The sequence below is a fragment of the Triturus cristatus genome, chromosome 1_2 (assembly GCF_964204655.1).
Source record: "Triturus cristatus chromosome 1_2, aTriCri1.1, whole genome shotgun sequence".
Taxonomy (NCBI): Eukaryota; Metazoa; Chordata; class Amphibia; order Caudata; family Salamandridae; genus Triturus; species Triturus cristatus.
Genome location: NC_140580.1, coordinates 558,249,542 through 558,274,511, shown reverse-complemented (window position 1 = coordinate 558,274,511; position 24,970 = coordinate 558,249,542). Strand labels below are relative to the sequence as shown.

The 24,970-nt window shown below is 45.1% G+C and overlaps 1 protein-coding gene across 2 annotated transcripts in view; it reads right to left on the bottom strand.

Moving 5' to 3' along the window:
• LOC146867623 (zona pellucida sperm-binding protein 2-like) overlaps positions 1-24,970 on the bottom strand; it is a 234,594-nt gene that overhangs the window by 181,271 nt on the left and 28,353 nt on the right. For both annotated transcript variants that reach the window (XM_085615017.1, XM_085615016.1), the window contains exons 3-7: positions 18,549-18,635; positions 17,598-17,686; positions 8,100-8,246; positions 7,950-7,985; positions 7,524-7,703 (exon numbers count right to left, since the gene is read on the bottom strand). In XM_085615017.1, coding sequence (XP_085471143.1) covers positions 7,524-7,703; positions 7,950-7,985; positions 8,100-8,246; positions 17,598-17,686; positions 18,549-18,635 — 539 coding nt within the window. The remainder of the gene's footprint in view (positions 1-7,523; positions 7,704-7,949; positions 7,986-8,099; positions 8,247-17,597; positions 17,687-18,548; positions 18,636-24,970) is intronic.

The window sequence follows — 24,970 nt, the reverse complement described above, 5'->3', positions numbered from 1 at the left end:
AAGCTGGGTTAGTGCGAAGGATAACAGTCCGATTTAAATTGAAGAAAAGGAGGCTGGATTGTAAAGGCGTGAATGTCACTCTGCGAGAGGAAGTCAGTGCAAGCAGGAGGGCGACCTTCCAGGATAAAAATCTGAAATCCGCTGAATGGATTGGCTCAAAGGGCGCCTTCATAAGCTGCGCCAATACGATGTTAAGACGCCACGTGGGCGGAGGACGCCGAATGGGTGGAAACATCTGGAACAACCCTTCAAAGAATTGCTGAATTACTCTAGATGAATAGAGAGAGGAAGAGCCGTCCTGGCGAAAGCGAGAAATTGCCGCTAGAAAGACTTGAGGTGGAGTGAGACAGTCCTGACTGTGCCAACTGCAAAAAGAAAGGCAGAATCTGTGCCAGGGAGGCATGCACTGGGTGGATGTGAACAGACGAGGACCAGTGACAGAAGCTCTTCCACTTTAGTTTGTAGGTCTTCACTGTGGAAGGCGCCCGCACCCTGGCAAGAACTTCCCTGCAGGCAGGTGAAATGTTCAAGTGAGCAAATTCAAGGTGCTCAGGTTCCAGGCAGACAATTTGAGTGAACTGGGATTCGGATGGCAGATCAGACCGTTGTTCATTGTTAGAAGGTCCGGCCGAGGGTGAAGGATGGGCTCGCGCTGAGAGAGGAGCAGTAGCTCCGAGAACCATGCCTGCCGAGGCCACCGTGGAGCAATCCGGAGAATGTGGCACGGTGGTCTCCGCATTTTCCACAACACTCAAGGGATCAGAGGGATTGGCGGAAAAGCGTAGGCAAATATCTTGCACCAGTCCATCAAAAGGGATTTCCGCGCGACCCTCTGTGGGGAAGCCAACTTGCGCAAGACTGGCATTTGCTATTCTGTGGAGTTGCAAAGAGATCCAGGTTAGGGTGACCCCCAAAGGCTGAAGACAAAGTCTAGAGTCGGCTGATGCAACTCCCACTCGTGGGTCGATGATTCTGACTGAGTGAGTCTGCTAGAATGTTGGAAATGCCAGGCAGGTGGACTGCAGCGAGCGTGATCTGATGGAGTATGGCCCAATCCCAGATCTTCTGAGCCAGCTGGGAAAGCAGTGGAGATTTTGTCCCACCCTGCTTGTTTAGGTAGTGCATGCTGGTGGTGTTGTCAGTTTGAATGAGCACGGATTCCCCTTGAAGCTGGAGCCGGAAGGATTAGAGTGCAAGGAAAATTGCCATCAGTTCTAGTCTGTTGATGTGCCAAGAACGTTGAGACAGAGTCCATTTGCCCTTGATGGACAGATCTTGAAGGTGTCCGCCCCACCCTTCCAGGGAGGCATCCGTGGTTATAACGAGTTACAGGGCTTTTGCCAGAAAAGAAGTTCCAGCTGCGATGTTGTGTCCACCAGTGCAGAGCTTGTGCCATGCGAGCGGTTACAAAGATTCGGTCGCTGAAAGAACCGGAGATCTGACGCCATTGTTTGTCTAGTTCTTCTTGAATGGGACGACTCTTCAGTCTGCAATGTGGGATCAAAGAAATGCAGGAGGACGCCATCCCCAGAAAGGACTTCAATATGCGGACTGAAACGGACCACTTTGATCTGATGGAAGCTGCGAGCTGCAGGATCCTCGTTTGCCGATCGGCAGAGACGAAAGCCATGGCCATGGAGATATTGATGGTAGCACCTAGGAATGTTCTGTGCAGAGCTGAGATTTCTGTATGTTGGCTGACAGTCCTAGAGAGTGGAACAAAGTCAGACAATACTGAGTACCTAGGGATGCTTGGTGGTAGGACAGACTTGATACAATCGTCCAAATATGGGAATATTTGGATACCTCGCAACCGCAAATGGGCCACCACTGGGGCAAGGACTTTCGTGAAGACTCGAGGAGCTGAGCGAAGCCCGAAGGGCAGGACTTTGAATTGAAAGTCCCTGTGGCCTACACGGAAGCGTAGGTATTTCCTGTGGCGTGGTAAAATTGGCACGTGGAAATAAGCATCCTGAAGATCGATTGTTGTCATGAAGTCGTCTTGAGAAAGGAACTGAAGAATGTCCCTCAGCGTGAGCATGCAGAATGAGTGGTCTTTCAGAAACTTGAGTGACCTCAGGTCGAGGAGAGGGCGCCACTCCCCAGATTTCTTTAATATGAGGAAAAAACGGGAATAGAAGCCTAGCCCCTTCTGAGATTTCGGAACCACTTCAATGGCCCCTTTCTTGAGCATAATGCTGATCTGATGGAAAAGCCCTTTGAGATGAGTGGGAGGAGGCCCGGATGGAGGGGCGTTTCGAGGGAATTTGACGAATTCTAGGGCATGGCCCATTGAAACAATGTCCAACACCCAACGGTCTGAAGTGATCAATGACCAATTTGAAAAGAATTTTGAGATCAGTCCTCCAACTAGGGACGGGGGGCACTGAGGGGAGGGGGATATAAACAAAGTCATTGTTATTTGGAGGAGTTCCCCCTATAGTTGGACTTGCCTCTGTAGGATTTACTAGTCTGTTGTCTGTAAAACTGGGTTTTGGGAGGAAAAACGTTGGTGTCCTTGGCTGTAGGAGCGGTATTGAGTGGAATTGCCACGAAAGGAAGAAGAGGTGGTACTGCGTCCGAGAGCACCCCGAAAAGGCTGCCTTCTAAACTGTAGCGTGCCAAGGGAACGAGCCGTCTCAGTGTCCTTCTTGATTGTTTGGAGGGCCTCATCCACATGCTGTCTAAACAAGGACTCCCCATCAAAGGGCATATCGAGAATCTTTGCCTGGACTTCTTGACGAAAAGAAGTGGAACGAAGCCAGCCTTGCCTCCTTAAAACAGCTGCTCCAGCCAGCTGTCGAAAACCTGTTGAGGCGATATCTACAGAGCAATCAATCTCTGAAGATGCTCTTTCACCTTCTTGCAGAATTTCTGAGAGCGTCCGCTCTAGAGGGCTCTGGAATTAGCTTAATGAAAGCCTCCATGTCCGACCACATTTGGCGATCGTAACAGCCCAAGATGGCCAAAGAATTTGATGCCCTCACTGTTGTGGAGGCCATGGTAGAGAACTTCTTCTCAATGGCGTCCAGGCGATGGCCTTCACGGTCAGGTGGAGAGGAAAGTGGAGACGTGGGATTCTTCGAGCGACATTGTGCCGCCTGGGTGATGACTGAATCCGGCTTAGGCTGGGATACCAAGCAAGCAGGAGAAGAGTTGGGGGCCTTATACTTTTTCTCCAACCGCGGAAGAACTGCCGGGATTGAATTAGGTGTTCATCAGTTTAATCCCTTCATTCCAAATAAAGTCAATTATGGGTACGGCCCGAACTTGTTTGTGGTTGTGATTTGAAATACAGAAAGCAATCCTCTCACGATCATGGGGAGCTGAAATCGCTGCGCCGCTCTTTCCATCAACTGATGGAAATCTGTAATGTCAACAGTTGGAGTTCACTGGTGACTTCGGAGGCAAAGAAGGCGAATTTATTGATAATCATCCGTCTGCCATGGTGTCGTAGTCATCGCCCTGGAGCTCTCCATCTTCCGTATCTTGAAGAAGGTCACCGTCACCCTCTGCAGGGGGTACTAGTGAAAGGGCGGATGGCATTGGCTCTGCCGGCACTGGAGGAGGAGTCGGAAAGTTCGATGGTGCGTCACGTGGAGAACTGGGAGAGGAAGGTGGAAAACGGCGATTGTAATCCTCCAACATAAATTCGGGATTAGAGATGAGGGACAAAGGAAGCTGTGCCATTGGGACCTGTGTAGGAGGATCCTGCTCCTCTTCTTGATACTAATGATCGTCCCGATCCTCATCCTTGAAATCCTGACATTTACTTAAGAGTTCAGATGGACTGCGAGCAGCCCGGAATATATGTCCTCATCAGAAGCAGAGTCATCCTCGTTGCCAGAGGGAAACAGCTGTTGCGGTGGCTGAGTGGCCGGCGTCATAGTAATGGAGTCCAAAACAGCGTGACGCTGAAGCAAGGAATCGTCAACAGGAGCAGATGTTGACAACACGGCCGACTAAGCTGCCATCTGCGAGGCTGCCGTCGACGAAGCTGCCGTCGACGAAGCTGCCGTCGACGAAGCTGCCGTCGACGAAGCTGCCGTCGACGAAGCTGCCGTCGACGAAGCTGCCGTCGACGAAGCTGCAGTCGACGAAGCTGCAGTCGACGACGATTTCTTCTTTTTGATAGTCGATGACGATTTGGACTTCGATGGGATAACCAGTTTCTTCGTCGACGAAGATATAGGAATAGTCGACGAGACAGCCTTTAATGAAACACAAACCACTGTAGACGGAGATCACGTCGACGAAGCGGTCGTCGACGACATAGGGAATCTGCTGGAAACAGTCGAAGAGGTTGAAGAAGCAGCAGATTTCATCAACGGAGTGACCGTCGACGGTCTGGCACATTTTTGAGTAGAAACATGCACTGAAGGAGTCTCAGACGCCTGAGAGTGAGATCTCGGGGCATCGAGATCGTAGCAGAATGTACTGGCACCTTAGAAACTCCCAAAAGGTGAAGCTTTCTCTTTTTTAGAAAGGGAGAGGGCAGGTCCTGTATACTACTACGCTTGGAAAAGACTCCAGTCCGAGCAGAAGCCACACTTTCGACCTCAGAGGATTATCTGCGTCCTTCAATTTTTGGAGCCACAGAAGGAGGCGACCCTCTCTGTCCTTTAGAGTCTTTTGTGAAAAAGTTCTACTGATTTTACAGTTGCCCACCTTATGGTCGGGGTAAAGGCAGTAAATACATTTTTCATGAGGGTCCTCAGAAAAAAGTCTTAACTTCCCACAAGAAGCACAGGGACGGAAAAGAGACTTCTTACTTGAAGACAGGAGGATAAGTTGAAAAAAAATCCAAACCAGAGAAAAAACTGAGCAGAGCTCAGGGAGACTCCCTTTACACGATGTGCGGTAGAAAATGAGGGCCTGAGCCTCTGAGAAGCTTCTAGAGGGTGCTTGCGCCTGATTGGCTGGAGTTTGGACTATAAAAACGACATGGATATGTCAGTAAAGTGATTCCTTTTTCAATGCTTTCCTATGTGTCAATGTTATCCTATGGTACTTTTGACTGGATCTGTTATTTTAAACTATATAAAGTTTATTTAGATATGTATTTTATTCTTATATAGTTTATGTATGTATCTATATACAGGACTTATTGCTTTTCATGTACCGTGGGACTCCCACTTCGACAACGGGGAATATTCAAGCATGTGAATCTATGAAAGACACCCCAATACTGGAGAACTCCAATTAGTTTTATGCTACTGCAAGGCCTGCTTCTCACATAGGATATGATTGGAGTTCATATACTGCATTTAATAAGCTACAATTTCCAATTGGGAACAGATAACCAGTTCATGTTTGGTGTGTTAGGAATTTTAATGAAAAATCCTCTTCTAGGAAGTCAGATTTTAAATTACAATTTTGGAAATGCCATGGGCTTTGTGTACTACTCCTAGACAGCCACACGATATAAAGCATAGGTGTGCCTGGATGGGTCATCAATGGCAGAATGGGAGGGCAGAGCTGGGCGCAGCCCTACTTACACTTGAGTAGGTTGCGTCCTGCCTCCACACAAAGGGCTGGATATCCCGCGTAGTTAAAATGAAGCCAGGAACCTGTGAACGTCTAAAATGACAATGCAAAAGTGGTCCCTAGGTCTACCCTTGCGGCTGGGTGTATAGCTTTAAAAATTGCAATTCGTCGGGGCAAAATTAAGCTCTTTCCATGCCTAAACCTTCCTTTTTGATGCTTACAATTCAACCCTAAAGGAGGCCATCAGTGGCCATTAGGCAGGGTCCATGCATGGTATTACAAAATTAAGGGGGTGTGAGAGTGTGTAGGTATAGTGTGTTTTACATGTCCTGGCAGCAAAAAAATAAAATCAAAGTTTTCACTGTACCAAGGCTGGCACTCCCATAGAAAAGCACTGGGTCACATAACAGCTTAAAATGCTCAACTTCAATTACTTGTAGCTAGAAAGAGGATTCATTCTCATAGTAATTTAAAATTGCCAAGTCCGAATTTATATTACTCCTTTGAAAAGGGCACTTTTAGGCAGATCACTTTCCTGCCTTTCTGCCAGTGTTTACGTTAAGCAAGGAGCTGAATGGCTCCTAAATTAGGTGTGAAATGACTCCGAACTGAGGGAGAGGAACTGACCCTCCCCTGACAGTACGGGCCACCTGGGCTGTGCCCAAAATCCTAAGTAACTTCAAAGAATTTTTACACAGTCACTGGCAGATGTAGCTCAATCCTGGGCCGGATCCCTCTATTGTCCTGCCAGGCACCAATCGACGTGGGAGACGACCAACCTCGGAACTGTTTTGGAGTGACCACAAGGAAGGATTTGATCATCCAAAAAGCCACGCCTTTGGGTGGGCTCAGGGATCTCTGCACAGGGGAAGACCGGTTCTGCATGGTTGGTTCTGCATAGAGAGGGGCACTGTGGGATAGTTTAAAGCAAAGCACAGGAAGCACTGGAAAAGTAGTTAAGATCTTCCCTGTGAACTTTTGCCCCATTGATTAGGGAGGTGCCAGAATCTTCCACCACTCGCAAGGCGGCACTGGCATAAATGTACCTCCCACCCCAGTACTCTCCAAGCCATCTCTGGACCTGTAAAAGACAGGACTGCACCTGGTGTGGTGACCTGTAAAGGGCTGAACTTGCTCCCACTTGTACCTAGGATAAAAAAGTAGACTCCAATGGTCATTTGGGTGACCTTTTAAGCTTCAGGGACACAAATGCTGCAAGAATACCACTTTCCCAAGAGCCCAGTTCATCATTTACAGGTAGACCTGCCTTACACACTGCTGATGGCTTTTACTGGATTGAGTTCTGAAATCTAAACTGTGTCCCTAAGATCATCGGACCCTTCGATAAGTTTCAGTGTACTCTTCCTCCTAACCCTAAAAGCTGGGACTTAGAATCTTTTTCAAGGAGTTTTACCTGGAGAAGTGACAGAACACTGGGACAAACCGAACAAGTAATTCAGACAAAGGTGCATTGCTACTAAGCCAAAGATTCTGGTTATAGTCTTGCTACGCCCGCTAGTGTAATCAAAGCTCCAAGGAAGATTTTTGTCGAGCATTTTAGAGACTAAGAAAGAAGGTAACTTCTGACTGGGACTAGCCTGTTCTTTGCATCCGACCTGTGCTCCAATGCAGTCTAGGTTTATTCCAACACCACTATTCCCGTTTTCATTTTACATGTTGATCCTGGGTATTCGAACAGATCAGTATAAAATTATGCCTGTAACCAGTTATTCGAAAATGTTTCTCTTATGGCCTTGTAAACTAAATTCAATTAAAACACAGATGCCTAAAACAGGAAGCTACTTGAAAATGCGCCCCTCAGGACAGGATGCACTTCAATTGACTCGTTCCACAAATGTAAATTTTGCACACAGAAACTATCAATTCTGGGGCGTGCACTATACAAACAAGATACATTTTAGCGATCAACTTAATGTAGCCTTCAGAAAGCAGGTTTCACTCTCATACATACACTTTTCACAAGTCACTTAAAAACCTCTACATTTTACAATCCACGTTAGTGCTTTTCACTCTACCTTTATCTCCTGAACCCCAGTGCCATTGAACTGCACACGGATTACAAGATCGTTATTTACTGGATCGTTAAGAAACCTATAACCGTGTTTACGGGCCTCTGCTGTGGTCCAGCTGTAGGTTGTTTGCGTCTTAGGATCGGTCACTTTCAGGTACCAGGTAGATGCTGCTGCTCGTGATCCCTGAAAGTTAGATCAGTTTTAACATACCATAGTGAGAGGGTGGGTTAAATGATCTAGACGTGGCCAAACATGCATTCAAAATTACAATTTATTGGGGTATAAAATCCACCAAGTAGCATCAGTAACCACACCAAAATGGTAACAAAAACAAATGTATTTCATTAGAGGCTCTGTGTATAATGTGAGCAGTATTGTCTCCTGCCTATCAATATGCACATGCAGACATTAAACAGAACCTACATTTACCTCGTCAAAAGCAGGAAGGTTTCGTGAAATCGCGATCTAGGAAGGAATTTGCGACAGTGATTAAGTAACAAGTTGCTAAAAGGAAAACCGCACTTTTCATTTCCGCCTCAAATTGTTATTGCATAGGACATGTGTGTAGTAAATTCTTACACTCATGTCGTTTGTACAGTTGACTTGTTGTAAACTAGGAAGTGGGTCATCTCCTTGCTGGTCGTCGCATGTGATGTTGTAGGATCTGTTTATAGAGTCCACATCTGTACTGATCACCAAGTGTAAGGTGAGGTAATGGGTGCTTCCCTAAGGGCACAAAATATTACAAACTATTAGTATTTTTATCTGTAAGGTAATCCAATAATGCATTTTCCCATCCTAGTCACCAGCACTATGAACAAGCGATACACGTAGACTATAGGAGAACAATGTCAAGTCAGGTCTCCAACATCGTGCCAAATAAAATAAACATCGGTTTTGAACGCATGCATAATTCTATTCAGAACCGAAGGGAGAATAAAAGACGCCAGGTGACTCGGCCAGGGGAAGAGGCATGAGTGAGGGGGCAGGCGCCTGGAAAGAAAATACTCTTCGTATTACAATACAAAAATGATATAACAAACCTTTCACATATTGGTTAAGTAGTAGACAATACAATGGTCATTTCTTAAGACTTAGGAGTATAGCAATGCTGGAAACGTCGGGCACAGCATCAATGTGTAATTGGCCACAGCAGAAAATGTATAAACCTACAACAAAATGATGTATCGGACAAACGCTGAATGCACAAAATAAGCATTTGCAATGCAATAAATAGGTCTCACATTTACACGAGTTTAAGCTATTGGCATTTAAAATAATGCCTTTTTAGGTTTTAAAATCCAAAACATAAATAAAAGGCATCATTTACAATGCCAATAGCTCAAACTCTTAAATGTGAGACCTATTGCCTTGCAAATGCTTGTTCTTTATCTGCACTCCACTTTTCCAAGAGTGCTTTTACAGCCAAAGGATTTTTTTCTCCTGAATAGGATCTGTGCTCCTAAAATGGTTTCCACACCCTTGTTGAGATTGCACATAAATATAATTCCTTCTCCTAAAGGATTTCCCCACTATTGATGTTGCTACAAGGATACATTTTGACATGCATTTGCTGTCCACCAAATGAGAGGTCATTGCACATAATTTAAACCAAACATGCAATCTTACTATGCTTTTTCATCTCTAGTCATTTTGCATCTGCATGTGGTGCCAAACTAGAGCTGACTTTGGACCAAGGGTTATTTTGTACATAAATGTGACTTATTAAAAAAGTGCTGCTGCTCCCACATTTGATACCACAACACTGCTTACTTCGATAAATGAATGTTTGCATGTATACATGATGTGGGCTCTTAAAAATGGTCAGTGTTTTTTGCACGTTGATATGCTTCCAAACAAATGGGGCGGAGGGGGGTCTTACTGATGCATCCTTTTATACGTAATGAACAATAACTCCTAACTGCATATTGTGGCTGTGCCCTATAGAATCTGCTCTTAAGACCAACTAATCACATTCTTTTAATATATTTTTGACAACTGGTTTAAAACGAAAAGAGCTTCACACAAGATCAGCCTCTGACTCCTGTATGCATGTTAAAAAGCAAAGCCCTGCTGGTAACCTAGAAACCTCAGTCAGTGACAAATACCATAATCTCAAACTGGGCTCCATATAGGTTTTACATTTTTATTGAGGACATATGCTCCTGGACAGACGTTTATTTCCTTCCTAGATTCAAAGAACACAAAAGAAAATCACTATCCCAATTTACCACAACCATAAATGTGAACTCAACTTCACCCTAGATGAAATAAAAAAGGTCCGGATTTAAATCCTCGATCACCCTCACCACATTCTTTGATGCAGAGACAGCAGTAAATTTTGTACAAAGGCTAGAAACATTAAAACTGATAGCATAGCCGCTATTCCTATTAACACAATCAGTTGTAGGGGGTGAGTGAAATATTCATTTCTGACGGAATTGTCGACTCCCCTCTCCTCTTCCCCCTCCCCAATTCCCCCATTCCCTTTCTTCGGGCACACCTCTCGTCTTCCTCCTCCTCTTAGTGCACACCTACTCGTCGTCGTCCTTCTCTTTGACCTCTAGTAACATGTGGTAGTGCAACTCAGTGCACCCAACGCTGTATATTTCTATCCAGGAACCTCTAGTAACTACCTGTGGTAGTGCACCTTAGCTCACCTTGATAATGTGCTGCATGGCTACACACTTGTAAGGTCCCAAAGGCGAGACCTATTGGCTATGCCAATGCTGGTTTTTTCTCTTGTTCTGGGTCAAATTCTGATCAGAAAAATAAATGCCAAATGAGTGTTTATATGCTCCACCTTTAACCACTAGATCAAAGTAAGCACTAGGCAAGGATAACTCCAATTTCTTTACACAAACGTATGTAACAGGTCATTTACTATGCTTTTCATATCATTATTTGCCAATATTCTTTCGATTTCATCGTTGTCTCCTGTCTTACTCTGTGCAATGCCCCATTGCTCTTTCAGCCGCTTATTGATAACAAGGGCTCCATAAGACCAATCTATTATCACATATTTGGAATTGTGTAAGACAATAAACAGGCGTTACAATTCCCTACCTCACCGGTACCCTTCCTGCCTCTACGACCTTCAGGCTTCAGACACATCTCAACAGCTAGTGCTAAAATGTGTTGAGCTACCCCAGTGGCACTATAAAAGTATGACTAAAAATACAAACTAATCTATTATAACAAAGGGCAAATGCCCTGTCAACCCTGCGCTGCTTTGTAGATTATCAACCAATTCAGTTTACAAACGAATATATTATTAATTGAGTTTACGGATTCCAAGAAGCATGTTCATGCCTGCTTAACCACACTTGTGAGATACTCAAATCCATTATCCCACCCGCTTTTAGGTACTTAACAGTGGACCAAAGTTCCTCAATCTTTGTGTTGAAGCTCTCGTTTTGTGGCTGCTCCATGACATTTATCTGTTCATAGTTCCAGGTTTTCATTACACAAATCGGAGCATTTTTGGAGTTATAAAATTATATTCTTCATCGCTTCAATTCACACAAATGAACAAAGTCACTTATGAAAGAAAGTGCGAAGAGGGCAGCCTGGTGTGATGTCGGTGACTGCACAGATGTGGAAGTCAGGAGGCAATAGGACCCCGCGGCACCAAACGGACAAGCTGGACATTGGACCATACCACTTTTGGCTTGGGGATGGTAAGGGCATGAATTGAAGGGCTAAACTAGTGTTGGAGCAGCAGGGCGTGAGGCAAGCTCCTCCAAAATTAGATGAATTAGTAGTTGAAAAGCTTTCTGGAAAAAATAAAGATGTAAAAGGAGCTGTGGTCTGTTTGATCCGGTCATATGTGTGTCTGCGACTGCCCTGTACGAATACCTCACAGGTGGTGACTTGCTTGCACGCGAGGTACGGTCTGACAACTAATGCTCCTGCGTTTCCCAGCTCCACGTCTAAAAAGCTCATCCAATTGTCCTAGAACAACAAGGAAAAACCTGGACTGGATGAGCTGCTGACAAAAGGACCTGGAAAACGCGAGAGTTTTACTGTATGAAGGAGCCTTCGCTGGCACTTGTTCTGTGGCTTCCAGCAGAACTCTCAAATTTCCCAAGTCCAAGTGTATTTCATCCACACTCCAACTTTTGACTTTCCTTTTGGAATCTATGGTGGTATAAATTGGACTACAAATCCCATAATGCACAGCTAAAGCCTAACTTGGATGAGCTCCACCTTGGCAGCTCGCGGTCTCTGCAGTGCTTGCGCCCACATGCACCGCCACTGATAGGAAACAATGACTGCCTCTCAGTCACTCGCGTTAACCGAAGCCTCACCTCCCTCCTCGTGCACTCTACATAACCTGACCTGCAACAAGCCAATTACATCAGTTTTCTTTGTACTCCTGTGTATCTAGTATTGACACCAAGGCGGTTTCCAACAAAGGGTGGGTTACCATGAACTCCCGGCTTTTATTAGCAGCTGGTTCCATTTAGGGACGAACCAATAAAAGGTGAGTGATACGGCCGGCGTGGTGTTCCTACACGCCACGTTTCTCACTCAGCCACCCATGTAATTCAATTTACTAATCAACCCGTAGAGCCCCGCCCGCCAATAAATTGCATTCCATAACTCACATAGTTCTGATTATTTTGATAAACGTAGCGTTTCATAGATAAACAAGCGCTTTCCCGAAAGTGAAAGAGGACCGCGCTGCAGCCGGAGCATGGGGATCTCTTGTCTTTATGGGGCCATATGTTTCTAATTAGAAACACACGGCCCCATAAAGATAAGAAAGTGCTTTGCGACAGCAGCAAAGCAGGCGACCCAGTCCGGCTCGGAGGCGAAAGGGCGTCAACCAAAATCCCTCATTTCCAATGGCAGGCCACCGTTTAGCATAAACGGTGACACCAGCCAATGGAAATGAGGGGCGAGGCTTCAAGCCCTCTACTGAAACTCCTCATTCACAATAAATCTCGCCGAGGCGAGCAGTGCTTTGCGCTGCAACGCCACGCAAGACCTAAAAAGGTATGCCACTATGGAGGGGTGGGGGGGGGGGGGGGTGATCTGTGCCACTCCACTACCATGTCACTAAGCAAATTCCAACTGTTAATACTAAGCCAGCAAACCTCCATCTCCAGTACTGTGCCAGGGCTGTTCTACCCTTCCCTGTACCACAAGAAGCCAAGAATTATTTTTATTAAATTACATTTAAATAGCTCTTACTTCCCCTAACGAGGCATCAAAATAATGAGCTTCTGCAAAGCTAATAGGTCTGGGTTGGTTAGCATTTGATAAGAGTTTGGCGACAGTGGGTGGAGCCCGCAGCTGCTCTCTAAAGAAAATCCAATAAAGTAACATATTGGGCTAAAACAATAGGGAAGACGGGAGAATCACCTCTTTGCTGAACAAATGACATTAGCAGAGGGAATTTGTACCCTCGCTAAGTGTTACGAAAAGCAGTCTGTTGATCGATTTTACATTTTAAGTTTAGCTTAAAAAGGTACACAGCCAATATTGTACATCCGTTTGTTAGAATTTCCATTCCATGTGAGCCCTACCCGACTCAATGTGTACCAGCCGCAACGGAAGAAGTTGTGTACGGTTGGTGAAAAAAATATATGGAGTAAATATGGTACCCAAAACAGAGAATGAAGAGTGAAGCAATTTAATGTTGGCATGATGCTTTAGATCAGATAGACCCTCAATTCGGTACCACAATAACTGCCTCCTCCACCCGAACCCCCAACCCCCTGCCACCACTACACAAGCACTAGTACAGGCTGTTTATTTTTTATGCAAGGTTGCTGGTCTCAATTGTCATTGTATTTTGTGAAACGAGAATAAGTGAACTTGCAGGACAAAGCAGTGGCTAAAGAGTGAATGGCTGTGCTGATGGAGGTAGAAACAAGGAAAATACAGGCAAATTGATTTTACACCCCCCTTTTCTTATGTTCCTCTAAAGGAAAAGAATGCCATTTACCTATACTGTTCACTTGCCAAAGAAAAAGTTGCTGCATCAGAATTAAATTTGTAATCACACAAGAGAAACATTGGCAGTGGTCCTAGAAGGATGATAGGGACCACCTTAGCTTGGTTCAGCTCCTTTCTAGAAGGCCGCTCCCAGAGAATTCGGTTGCATCCCTACACTTCCAATTCTCGCCCTCTGATTTGTGGAGTACCTCAGGGATCGGCCCTCAGCCTGACCCTTTTTAATGTCTACCTTGCCCCCCCCCCCCTCGCCCCTCTGGTAAAGCAACAGTGTCGATGTGATCTCATATGCTGATGACACGCAGCTAGTATTTTCTTTCCAAGATCGCTCTGAGGCCGCATTCTCAAACTTTAGGCAGTGTCTTATAGACATTTCATCATGGATGACAGCTAATTGCCTAAAGTTGAACACAGGTAAAACAGAGGTACTGTTCTTCAATCAGCCCACCCCCCGCTACCAGACCTCTGGTGGCCCGCAGAGCCCAACCACACTCCCCTCCCAGTCCCCTCTGCAAGAAATCTGGGTTTCAAACTAGATACCACCTTGTTATGCAAGACCCAGATTGGCCAGGTCTCCTTGTCCTACTTTTGGAAGATGAAGGCCCTACGAATATTCCTTCACTTCCTTCCCATGTACTGCAGGAAAACAATAGTCCATGTGTTGATCACGTCGCAGCCTAACTACGCAAATAGTCTATATGGGTCTGCCAGCATACCTGTTCAGGAAATTGCAAACTGTGCAGAACGCGGCAGCCAGGCTTATTAGAAACGTCCCACTGAGGAATCCCATTTCCCCTCATCCGCGCAGCCTCCACTGGCTGCCTGTCAGAAGGAGAACAGACTTCAAGGCACTGACTCTGGCCTACAGGGCACTCAACGATATTGACCCTCAATATCTAAAGAAGAGAGTCCCCAAATACCATCAGTCAAGGACCCTAAAATCTAACCATCTTGAGCGCCTGGTCATCCCCTGATTTTCAAAGTCCAGAATAGGAGGACGGTCCTTCTCAGTAAAAACCGCAACCTTGTGGAACTCCATGCCTGAACACATCAGAAAAGCCAAATCGGAATCGATCTTCTGGAAGACATTGAAGACCTGGCTCTTCAGCCTCCCGAAGTACACTGTGGCTCGACAACTCTAACTCACCCTCACCTCCCTCTGTCTCCGCTAGCACCGGGACACCTCCGTTGGGGGTAGCTGCGTGCTCTAGAAGCTTAAATACATACATACAATACATGCAGGCTGGGGTGGTTGGTCAAGACCAACCTGAGAATCCCCAATGGCATTAATGCACATGTTGCAGGATAGTGGTCATGCCTACATGGTATTTAGACAATTCACCATGCTTAACACAACACCTCAAGTTCTGAAAGTCACTTAAGTATTCGCATGTGGCATAAAAAAAAAAAAAAAAAACACACAGGATGATAGAGGGCCTCTGAAAATTACACTGATAATTCCAAAACTTGCACAACTGTCTTTATGACCATTACACCTGGCAACATCGCCAGTTGCATGCGCCACATTTCTGTATGCACCCACAGGAGAATTAGATCAATCTTCTTTGCCATTAGATTTTCAAAAATCCACCTGCCTAGAAAGCTCAGACATTGTATAATGCACCAGAAAATCAGTAATACAACCTCCACATAACTAATGGTTGTCCTCGATGCAGTTGAACAAGCAAGGCCTTGGGATGGAGCAGCAGTGTAGATTTCATTTCACTTTAATGTTAACTCGCACTACGTTACTCTTAAAGCGGCCACAGTTCTGAAGTATGAAAAAAAGTAAACACCTCTACTGACGAACACTTAGTTTTGCATCCAGGCACCACTACCAGCAAGCCACAAGGTAGAAAACAGCCTTTGCACTTGAGAAAGGCAGAACCGGAAATTAAACACTTCGAGAAATTAAATCTCAATTTTGAAGGCAAAGTTACATATTCCTTGATAAAAATATGTCGCAAGTCAAGTAAACAATTACAGCACAAAAGGCCTTGCAAAATCGTTATATCTCAACACTGAAAACAGGCAAACAAGTATTCATGTGCCTACATCTACCAATTTACATACAAACAAATGTACACTCGCCCGCTATCTTAAACCAATTCAATCCTCATCATACAACAGCCATCATTCATCGACAACGTACCAATGCTATATTGTTTCTAACACTACCTTATCGCCACCCACCATTTGTTCCTGCACAACATTTATATGCCTCCACAACTACCAGTGTGCACATTCCCCACCAATACAATCCTAGTCCCATTCATACAGCCCACACCCACCAACACAATCGTACATACATTAAGTGCCCACACCCAGCATATACACAGAAACTCGATCATTCAACACTGACCATCATGCACCCATACTGCCATCATTTAAAAATGTGATGCAATAAAAACACCAACTAGAATGTCAGTATTCAGACATCAAAAAACATGCACCAAACATTATATGTCTGCACAAACCGTATACACTGAAACTCCCACCAAAACAACCCAGTGTCATGTTCACACCAATATATAATCATGCAGCCACCATAAAATGCCCACAGATCCACCGTCATACGCCTCAGCATGAACCTTCATAACCCACAACCACCACATTCATCAGTGGTCGACATTTTTATGCCAACAACTTAGTGACACCATTATACAGCCTTAAAACACTTACTCAATGACCACCCCACCCATACACACACTTCAAACATCTTCAAGTTCCAACAGGGGACAAGTTATGTTGGGTATAGTGGGGCGACGGCAGCGCCTTAACTTGTGAATTTCCTGGCTTTTTACTAATCCTGAATGACTCCCTTCAGTTTGTTAGATCTAGATTAGACAATGCACAAAATTAGGAATCTGCCTTTCAATTTAATCATATTAAATAATCTTCAAATGGCAATCTACTAGCAAATATCTTGACAAGATTAACGGTTAGCGAAACAAATTTAAATCTACTTTCAAGATACCACTGATGTCTGGTTCAAGCTACAAGAACTCCAAGACAGGGGAACTGGTGGCTGTGCTCAGATGCTGTTGAAATACAAATATTTTCAGTCACAAGGCGCCTGGGCAAAACTGCCACTTTTTGCAGTTCCTGCCTGCCAATCTCTTCCACCTTTTACATGGTTGGTGGAGCAACTTCTCCAAAAGTCCTTGGGACAAGCTGGGCCTTGAAGGTGACAGAGGAGCAACCTTTGACATTTCAAAACGGTGCTCTGCTGAGCAACTCACCTGTGTGCCAGATACTCATTACCCTTCATAACTGTGTATACTTCCAAACTGCTTCTATGCAACAAGACAATTGTGACTTTAAGGCCTACATTTGCCAAATGTGTTTTTATTTATCTTATATATGCTTCTTAAAATCCATTGTACTCAATGTAATGGCACAAGATTGTCTCAGTGATATTTGGGAAATTTAAAATTCATATTTCCCAAACTCATTAAGATTCACCCTTGCCTAGGGTGGAGTACCCCAAGTTAGAGAGTCATTATGACAGGCCATTGATCAAACATTAGCTATTGGTAGCCTTCTTTCTCACAGAATTATATTGCAATGTGCAGCAGAAGGGCCTGGCAGTGTGGTGATGTACAGCAATGTGTCAGACTGGACCTGCTCCTGCTCTCATATCGGATAGCTGGTGGAATATGCCTCAAAATTTGCTCAACCTTCCAAACACTAGAATATCGTCCTTTAACATGCTTACTCTTCGTAACCTAGTACTATCCGCGAAGACATGCTCTCCTCCAAGAAAACATCCCTCACTGTTAACTACCACAGGTTTGTAGGGTTTAACCATGAAGACTGTACCAGACAGTAGCTATTCATCCACAAACTAGGTCTTCAAAAGACAGGCACATTTTAGTCTAATCAAGGTTGCATCCCACCACTAGCAGAAGTATTTGCGGAAAAATACCTCACTAAAACCTTTGAATCACCCTCCACTTTCACTCTACCCTATCCTATCCTCGGTTGATGAACAACTGAGAGTGTAAGGACTTTGATTGGAGCGTACATGGGTCATCAGCAGAAAAATAAGGAGCAGGCCCACTGTACCCACACACAGCTAGGTCATGCAGAATTTGCGTACCAGAAACTTACCTGGTAATTCATACAGTCTTTCTGTGCAGTTACTTGTAGGGTCTGAAAATCAATTACATGTTCACAATCCATCTTTTCGCCTTCAGAATCTGTGAAAGAGTGTCAAACAGGGCACATTTGGCTGTCACATTAAGCAGATAGCACTGTTAGAATTTTTTTTAATTTTCTATTTATGTGCATTAAAATATTGACAAATGTATTTTGTTCTTTATGAATTTACATTTATAAACGGAATTAATGTTTGTAATCCAAACAAATTTCCTACGGGTTGTAGAAAGGATTTATGAATTTGTTTCAGTTATGCCACATTTCTATGTGAAACACCATATTGGTAAAAGATGGATGCTGTTTCAATCACTCACTCCTGCTTCCCCCTGCACATACCCTATACTCACAGGCTCTGCAGAGCACAGTTGAGCTGACATGTAATGGTTGATATTCACTCTTATGACTACATTGCTCACCATTAACTTCCTATTCCCTAGGACATGTAACATTTTCAAGGCCCTTCCGCTGAGATTTAACTAGTCTATTCAGCAAGTGAAAGTCCCATTGTTAAACGTTTCATATTTGTTAGCAGAGGCAGCTCCTTCGTTTGAGCGTCACCCGCAGGCACACAAAAAAAGTAAAATGGCATGTGAAAACCATTTTACTTAAAACATTGCAGAGCGAGGGCAGGGGCGGGGCAATTGCAGGATTACAGCTGGCCCCTGCTGTGTGCATGTCTGGTTGACTGGATCTATTGCTACGGCCAGCCCGACATGTGCACTGTAAAAACCAGCAATCCACTGGCTGTGAGACAGCTGGGGTATTGCTTGCACAAGCACCCAGCCTCATAATGAGTGCTGGGTTAGTCTGCTCCCACCAATACTGCAACGTACAATTTCTGCAGGTACCATATAGAGTACACTTCATCTTTAACATAATTGCCAAATATTAGGTGTTACGTACTTAGGATATAGAGCTCCTGCCAGGAATAATTTCTAGGAAGCTGGGGGAGCGAGATTATCACCGTGTCGTTCCAACAAGCAGCGTGTTCTGAAAATGTAAAAAGTAACAGGGTGTAACAATTCATTACCAATAGTAAATTATGACCATGTACACCAATAGTCAACTTTGTAACCATGACGAGTGTCCAAGATCAATCCGCTCCCGCCCCTTCCCAAATCGCTACAATGGCAAATGGAGCAAAACAGCTGTGTTTGGCAATGTTCCATGGAAACATTGAAAAGAAAGCCATGCAAATTACCCTTTTGAAAATGTGTGTGCATCATACCACAGATTATATTTAACTTTATAGAACATACCCACACTTATCTGTTGGGCAGATTTGTTGAATGCACCGTCACCCGGGAGGGTACCCAGGCACTCAGCATGTGAGAGTCTAGTCTGGCCTAGTGGCAGGGGCATAGGAGAAATTCAGGGGCGGGTGGGTGGGGGGGGGGGGGGATGACCAGGACAACCGTTTGGATTTACCAGGGACCCAATATAAATCAGCTATTGTCTGAGAACCACACACTCCATTACATACAATTGCATAGTTTTGTAGTGAAACATTGTTAAAGCCAGGTATGTAGTCAAAGTTTGCAAGCATGCTTTAATTATTTACATTCGCAAAGTAATTAGACCAAGTGTGAAAAACCATGTTTTTGAATCTTACATCTTCATGCACCAAGCAAACATAGGTGGGACGAAAAAGGAAGAATGAACTGAACGCTCTTTGCGACATTCCTAAACCTCAAAATGCAATTGGACTTATATTGGAGTGTATTTAGACAGGCTACAAGCACACAAAGCTGTAAGAGCAGAGAAATGTCCAATTTGTAAAAGTGGCATATCTAAAATAGTAATATGCAATCCAACCTTACCAGTAAAGAGGATTTATCAAGTCCATTCCAAAGATGCAAAACATGGTACAGCTACTCCTTTCTAATCAGGAATTACAGCTCAAAGGAGTATTGAGGAATTCCCAATGTTAATCTATGAGAGGAATAGGCCTCACAAAGTGAAAAACGAATGTAGGTGGTTTTCACTACAAGGACATTCAAAACTTGAAAGTACATGTTATACCTTTTAGTAACATAGCACCCTGCCCTATGGGCTACCTAGGGCCTACATTAGGGGTGAAGTATGTGTAATAAAAGACGTTTAAGGCTTGGTAAGGCTTTGATACCAAGTTTACATGGCAGTAAAACTGCACACAGGCTCTGCAGATGCAGGCCTGAGACATGCTTAAAGGGCTAGTTGTGTGGGTGGCACAATCAGTGCTACAGACCCACTAGCAGCCTTTAATTTACAGGCCCTGGGTATATGGTATACCACTGTAATAAGGCACTTACAAGTAAAATATGCTAGTTGTGTATACACCAATGTTACCATGTTTGGGGGAGAAACATATGCACTTTACACTGGTCAGCTGTGGTAAAGTGCTGAGTCCCAAGGCCAAGAAAAATAATAAGCAAAAAGGAGGTAAACATGCAAAAGGTTTGGGGGAAGACCACCCTAAGGCTGGGAGGTCTAATAGTATGGTATAGGATTCTGTGTGTGAGTAGTAAAGTCAATGGATCCCTTTTGGAAACCCCTGGTTTTGCAGGGCACAAGGAGAGCGAAAATAGTTTCTCCAACACTGGAAGTTTATCACCTATGACTGGAGGGTGAAGAAACCCTTACTGTTTCGCAAAGTATACAACACAATACAGAAACGTTTGTTGCTTGATCTATGAACAGCGTTCTTGCAGATGGATGATGAGTGTAGAATGCACTCAAACCGCATTATCTTGCGCAAAAACTTAAGAAGCCTTAAGAGATAAATTTGCAATAAGAATTAGCCTTGTGTGGGAAACAGTCTCATTGTGGTGGTGACAAGAATATCAGAACAAACAAAGTGGACAAGTCCTTTAGTAGGTATTAAGGTCGTAGTTCTTGACCTGTACCTTCGAAAAAGGAGCGCTAACAGATCGTTGTTTAAGGAAACCCCTCACCCACCTACCTCATCGGGGCCCAGCTGGATTACAGAGTGCAATCCAGCTGTGCTTCAATGCCTGAACTACAGCGGAGCGGGTTGTCGTGTATTAAGTGCAAAGTGCTATGTGAAGTGAAATTATGTGCTAAAAATAACTCTAGGAATTACCCTTATAAAACTTTTTCGAAGGTACAGGTCAAGAACTACAACCTTAATAACTACTTAAGGACTTGTCCACTTTGTTTATTCGAGTACTACCCAGGGAAAAGGACAAGTAGCCTTTCTAATTTTCCCTTACTCTCCATTTGTTCTTACGGAACAGAATATCAGGACAGATCATTCCATGGCAGTTGTCAATCTCAGCTGAGGAGGGGTAACTAGCCCAAAGAGAGTTGTGGCATCCCCCGACCTACCTGTGGACTGTCTACTTGGCAATCATTTGGAAATTTCAGCCAGGCCTAAAGTGGAGTTCAGGACTCATGCAGATATGATGGGAATTTCAGCCAGTGTCTTTGTTATCACTAGGGCTGAGGCCAAGCAGTTAGGAACTGAGGGAGCTCTGGAGCCTGACTAAATGGACCAGCCAGCTCCAAAGAGAAGGAGCAAGAAGGATAAAGATGTATCCTACTCTCAGACTCCCAAATGAGAATCAGCCTCCTGAGGGAGATGATCTCAGTACCTGTGAAGGAACTGTCGCAGAGGAGCTTGGGTCTGACAAGGCAGTGCAACTAGGGGGAGGGGTCCTTCAAGGGAAGACTTTACTTGCATATTTATATAGCGTGAACTCAACCCAAAGGTATTTGAGCGCTTTACATGAGCACCGTATTTACATTACACATTCAGGCACGGGGAGATTAAGTGATTTGCCCAGAATCACAGGATGTGGACGCGACCGACTCTCAAACTGTTTTCCAGCACCAAAGTCAGCAGTTTAGCAGACGGACCACATCCTCTCAGACTTGAGTCTGAAGCAGAAGGGCCTGCCCCTCATGAACAACTCAGACATCAAGCTGCTGCAGAGAAAGGAGGGAACGTCAGTGGGTCACACAGGACATATTAGGAAGAAGGGCTCCTGTTTTCTGAAAGTAGAGACCCCAAGCCTGGTGCCACCAGGAGGTTGGTCTTGCCTCCGAAGTTCAGGGGTTTGATTGACCCTGGCACAGTCTCCTTGCAGAAAATCTTGGGCAAAGCAAGACATGGTGCAGGCTTGTCCCTCACTCACTGGCCCCACATGTCTGAAGACACCAAGGAGTTTTGTCACTCCTGTGTCACCTGCCAAGCCAGTGGTAAGTCAGGTGGCACTACAAATGCCCCCTTAATCCTACTACCAGTGGTTGGGGTTCCTTTTGAGAGCATAGGGATAGACATTGTAGATCCCTTAAACCCACCAACAGCATCTGCATATCATGTTATCTTCGTGGTGGTGGGCCAAGCCATTAGATATCCAGAAGCCATTCCCCTTAGAACCACTACAGATCCTGTAGTGGCCAGGGCCCTCCTGGGAACATTTTCCAGAGTTGGTGTCCCTAAGGAGGTCCTGTCAGACAGAAGTACTAACTTCATGTCTAGCTACATCATGGCAATGTGGAAAGAGTGTGGTGTTGACTACAAGTTTACCACACCCTACCATCCACAGGGTAATGGGTTCAAAAAGACCCTCAAAGGTATGATCATGGGACTCCTAGAAAAGCTAAGGCAAAAATGGGATGTCTTACTACCTGCCCTTCTCTTTCCCAACAGAGAAGTTCCTCAGAAGGGGGTGGGCTACAGCCCATTTGAACTTCTGTTTGGACATCCAGTTAGGGGTACATTATGTCTAGTCAAAGGAGGATGGGAGCAACCTCCCAAGCCTCCTGAACAGGACATAGTAGACTGTTCTGCGCCTGCGTTCTCACATGGCTCAGCATATGCAGGAGGATAGCAAAAGCCTTGAGGCCAGCCAAGAGCTTCAGAAACCTTGACATGACCAAAAGGCAGTACTTACTGTTTATCAGCCAGGACAAAAAGTGTGGGTGTTGGAGCCTGTGGCCCCAGCAGCTCTCCAAGAGAAGTGGAGTGGCCCCCAAACTATACTGGAAAAGAAAGGGGAGGTCACCTACTTAGTTGACCTAGATACTCCAAGAAGTCCCCACAAGGTAGTTCATAGGATACGCCCAAAACCTTTTGTTGACAGGGCTGACATGAGCTTGTCATGGCCACTGATGAGGGACAGGAGGAAGAGTGACCCTCTCCCTGATCTCCTCTCTCAGGACCCTGTTAATAGATCATTTGGAGTATCCTTGGCAGTCAGCCTCATTGATCAACAGCAAGCAGACTGTAGACGGGTTCAGTTTTGTGGTCTCTTTTCTCCGACACCCAGTCAAACAACCTGGTGTACCCATGAAGTGGACACAGGTGGCAGCCTGGCTGTGAAGAGTAAAATCTACAGACATCCTGACCATGTCAGAGATTGAATCCAGACAGAGGTCCAAAAGATGCCAGAGTAGGGAGTCATTGAGCCTTCAGATAGCCCTTGGGCTAGTCCTTGTACCAAAACCTCACACCCAGGATGGTAAGAGATGAGGTTGTGCTGACTATAGAGTCAGCAAGCCAGTCACTAGGACTGATTCCCATCCAACACCAAGGGCAGATAAACTGATTGATACTTTGGCCTCTGCCAAATATTTCAGTACATTTGACATGACTGCTAGTTATTCACAAGTCAGACTCAATGAGGATGCCAAACCAAAACAGCATTTTCAACCCACAGGGGGCATTATCAATTTAGTGTGAAGCCTTTTGGGTTGGAAAAAGCACCTGCCACATTTCAGAGGCTGGTGAATAAAGTCTTAACAGGTCTGTAAGTCTATAGTGTAGCAAATCTAGCATTTAGCTGTCAGAAGGCATTTGATATCCTGAAGCAAGTCAAGTGCTCTGCTCCAATTCTGCAAAGTCCTGAGTACTCCAAACCATTCATTGTCCATACAGATGCTTCGGAGATAGGGATAGGTGCAGTATTGCCACAGCTTAATGCAGAGGACCAGGATCAACCAGTATACTTTATGACCAGAAAGTAGACCGCGCCCCCCCCCCCCCCCCAGGGAGAAGCGTTGTCAGCTTCTGAGAGGGAGCCTTTGCTGTGATCTGGACCCCGAAGACGTTGAGGCCATACCAGTTTGGCACTCACTTCATTGTTCAGACAGACCATAAGCCCCTCTTGTGGCTTAACCAGATTAAGGGTGAAAACCTCAGACTTTTGAGGTGGTCCATTTACCTACAGGGGATGGACTTTTTAGTGGAACATAGACCTGGGAATAACCATGCCAATGAGGATGGACTATCCAGATACCGACTTAGAAAATGAAGACTTAAATGGACACGGTTAGCTCGTACTTACGTTGGAGGGCGGGGGGGGGGTGTTGGAAAGTAGGATATGCTTTCATGGTTACCCCCACTTTTTGCCTGGTGGTGTGTTTTGACTGTAGACTGCTGGGATCCTGCTGGTCAGGACCCCAGCAACTGTGCTCTATCCCCTAAATTGGCTCCGTTAAGTACTTTGGAACATCCACAATTGGCTACTGGTATACCCTTATAAGCCGCTAGTATATGGTACCAAGGTAGCCTGGGCATAGGTACACCAGAGGACCCAATGGGCTGCAGCATGTATTTTGCCACCCATGGGAGTCCACTTAAACTTAGCAGCCCTTCCATTGCAGCCTGTGAGATGGTGCTTGCACCTCTCACCAGATACAAGTTTCCTTCTATCGGAGGTCCCTTGGCGTAAAAACTATAAGTCACCCCTATGGTAGGCAGGGTGCTTGGTTACAATGTGAGGGTGCCCCTGCAGGAGTAGGACACCCCTAAAAATGCTGGAGTAAATTCTCCAGGCTTTGTGAGAGCGGTCAGCCATTTTAAGCTATCTAGTGGACATCAGTTATTACGAGATGTCTAACTATACAATAGCTGCACTGACATGGTAAGGTTTTGTATCAAACATGTTGGAATCATACCCAAACACTGATTCCGGTGCTAGAAGAATGATCCAAAGTACTGGGGGGCTCCTTAGGGGACCCCCCCCCTGTACCACAAGTAACAGTCTTTCAGGGCCTGCCCGCTATCTAGTGTTTCTGTCGACCAGAGACAAGATGCTGCTGAGCAGGGGAAGGTAGAACAATAGGTTTCCTGTCACAGGGAGTGTGACCACCTCCCAGAGATGACCGTGTATTTGGCTGGGGGGGCGCTTGCCACCGACAGACTGCTTTGAAGGGCACATTTGGTGCCTTCCTTGCATATTTCTGTTTGAGACAGTTCGGGAACCCCTGGTTTCCACTCTGGCATGAAACTGGACAAAACAGGAGACTATCCTCTCCTCTGACCAGCCCCTCCTCTGGGAGGGACCCCCAAGTTGTTCCAACCCTTTCCCCAGGGTACT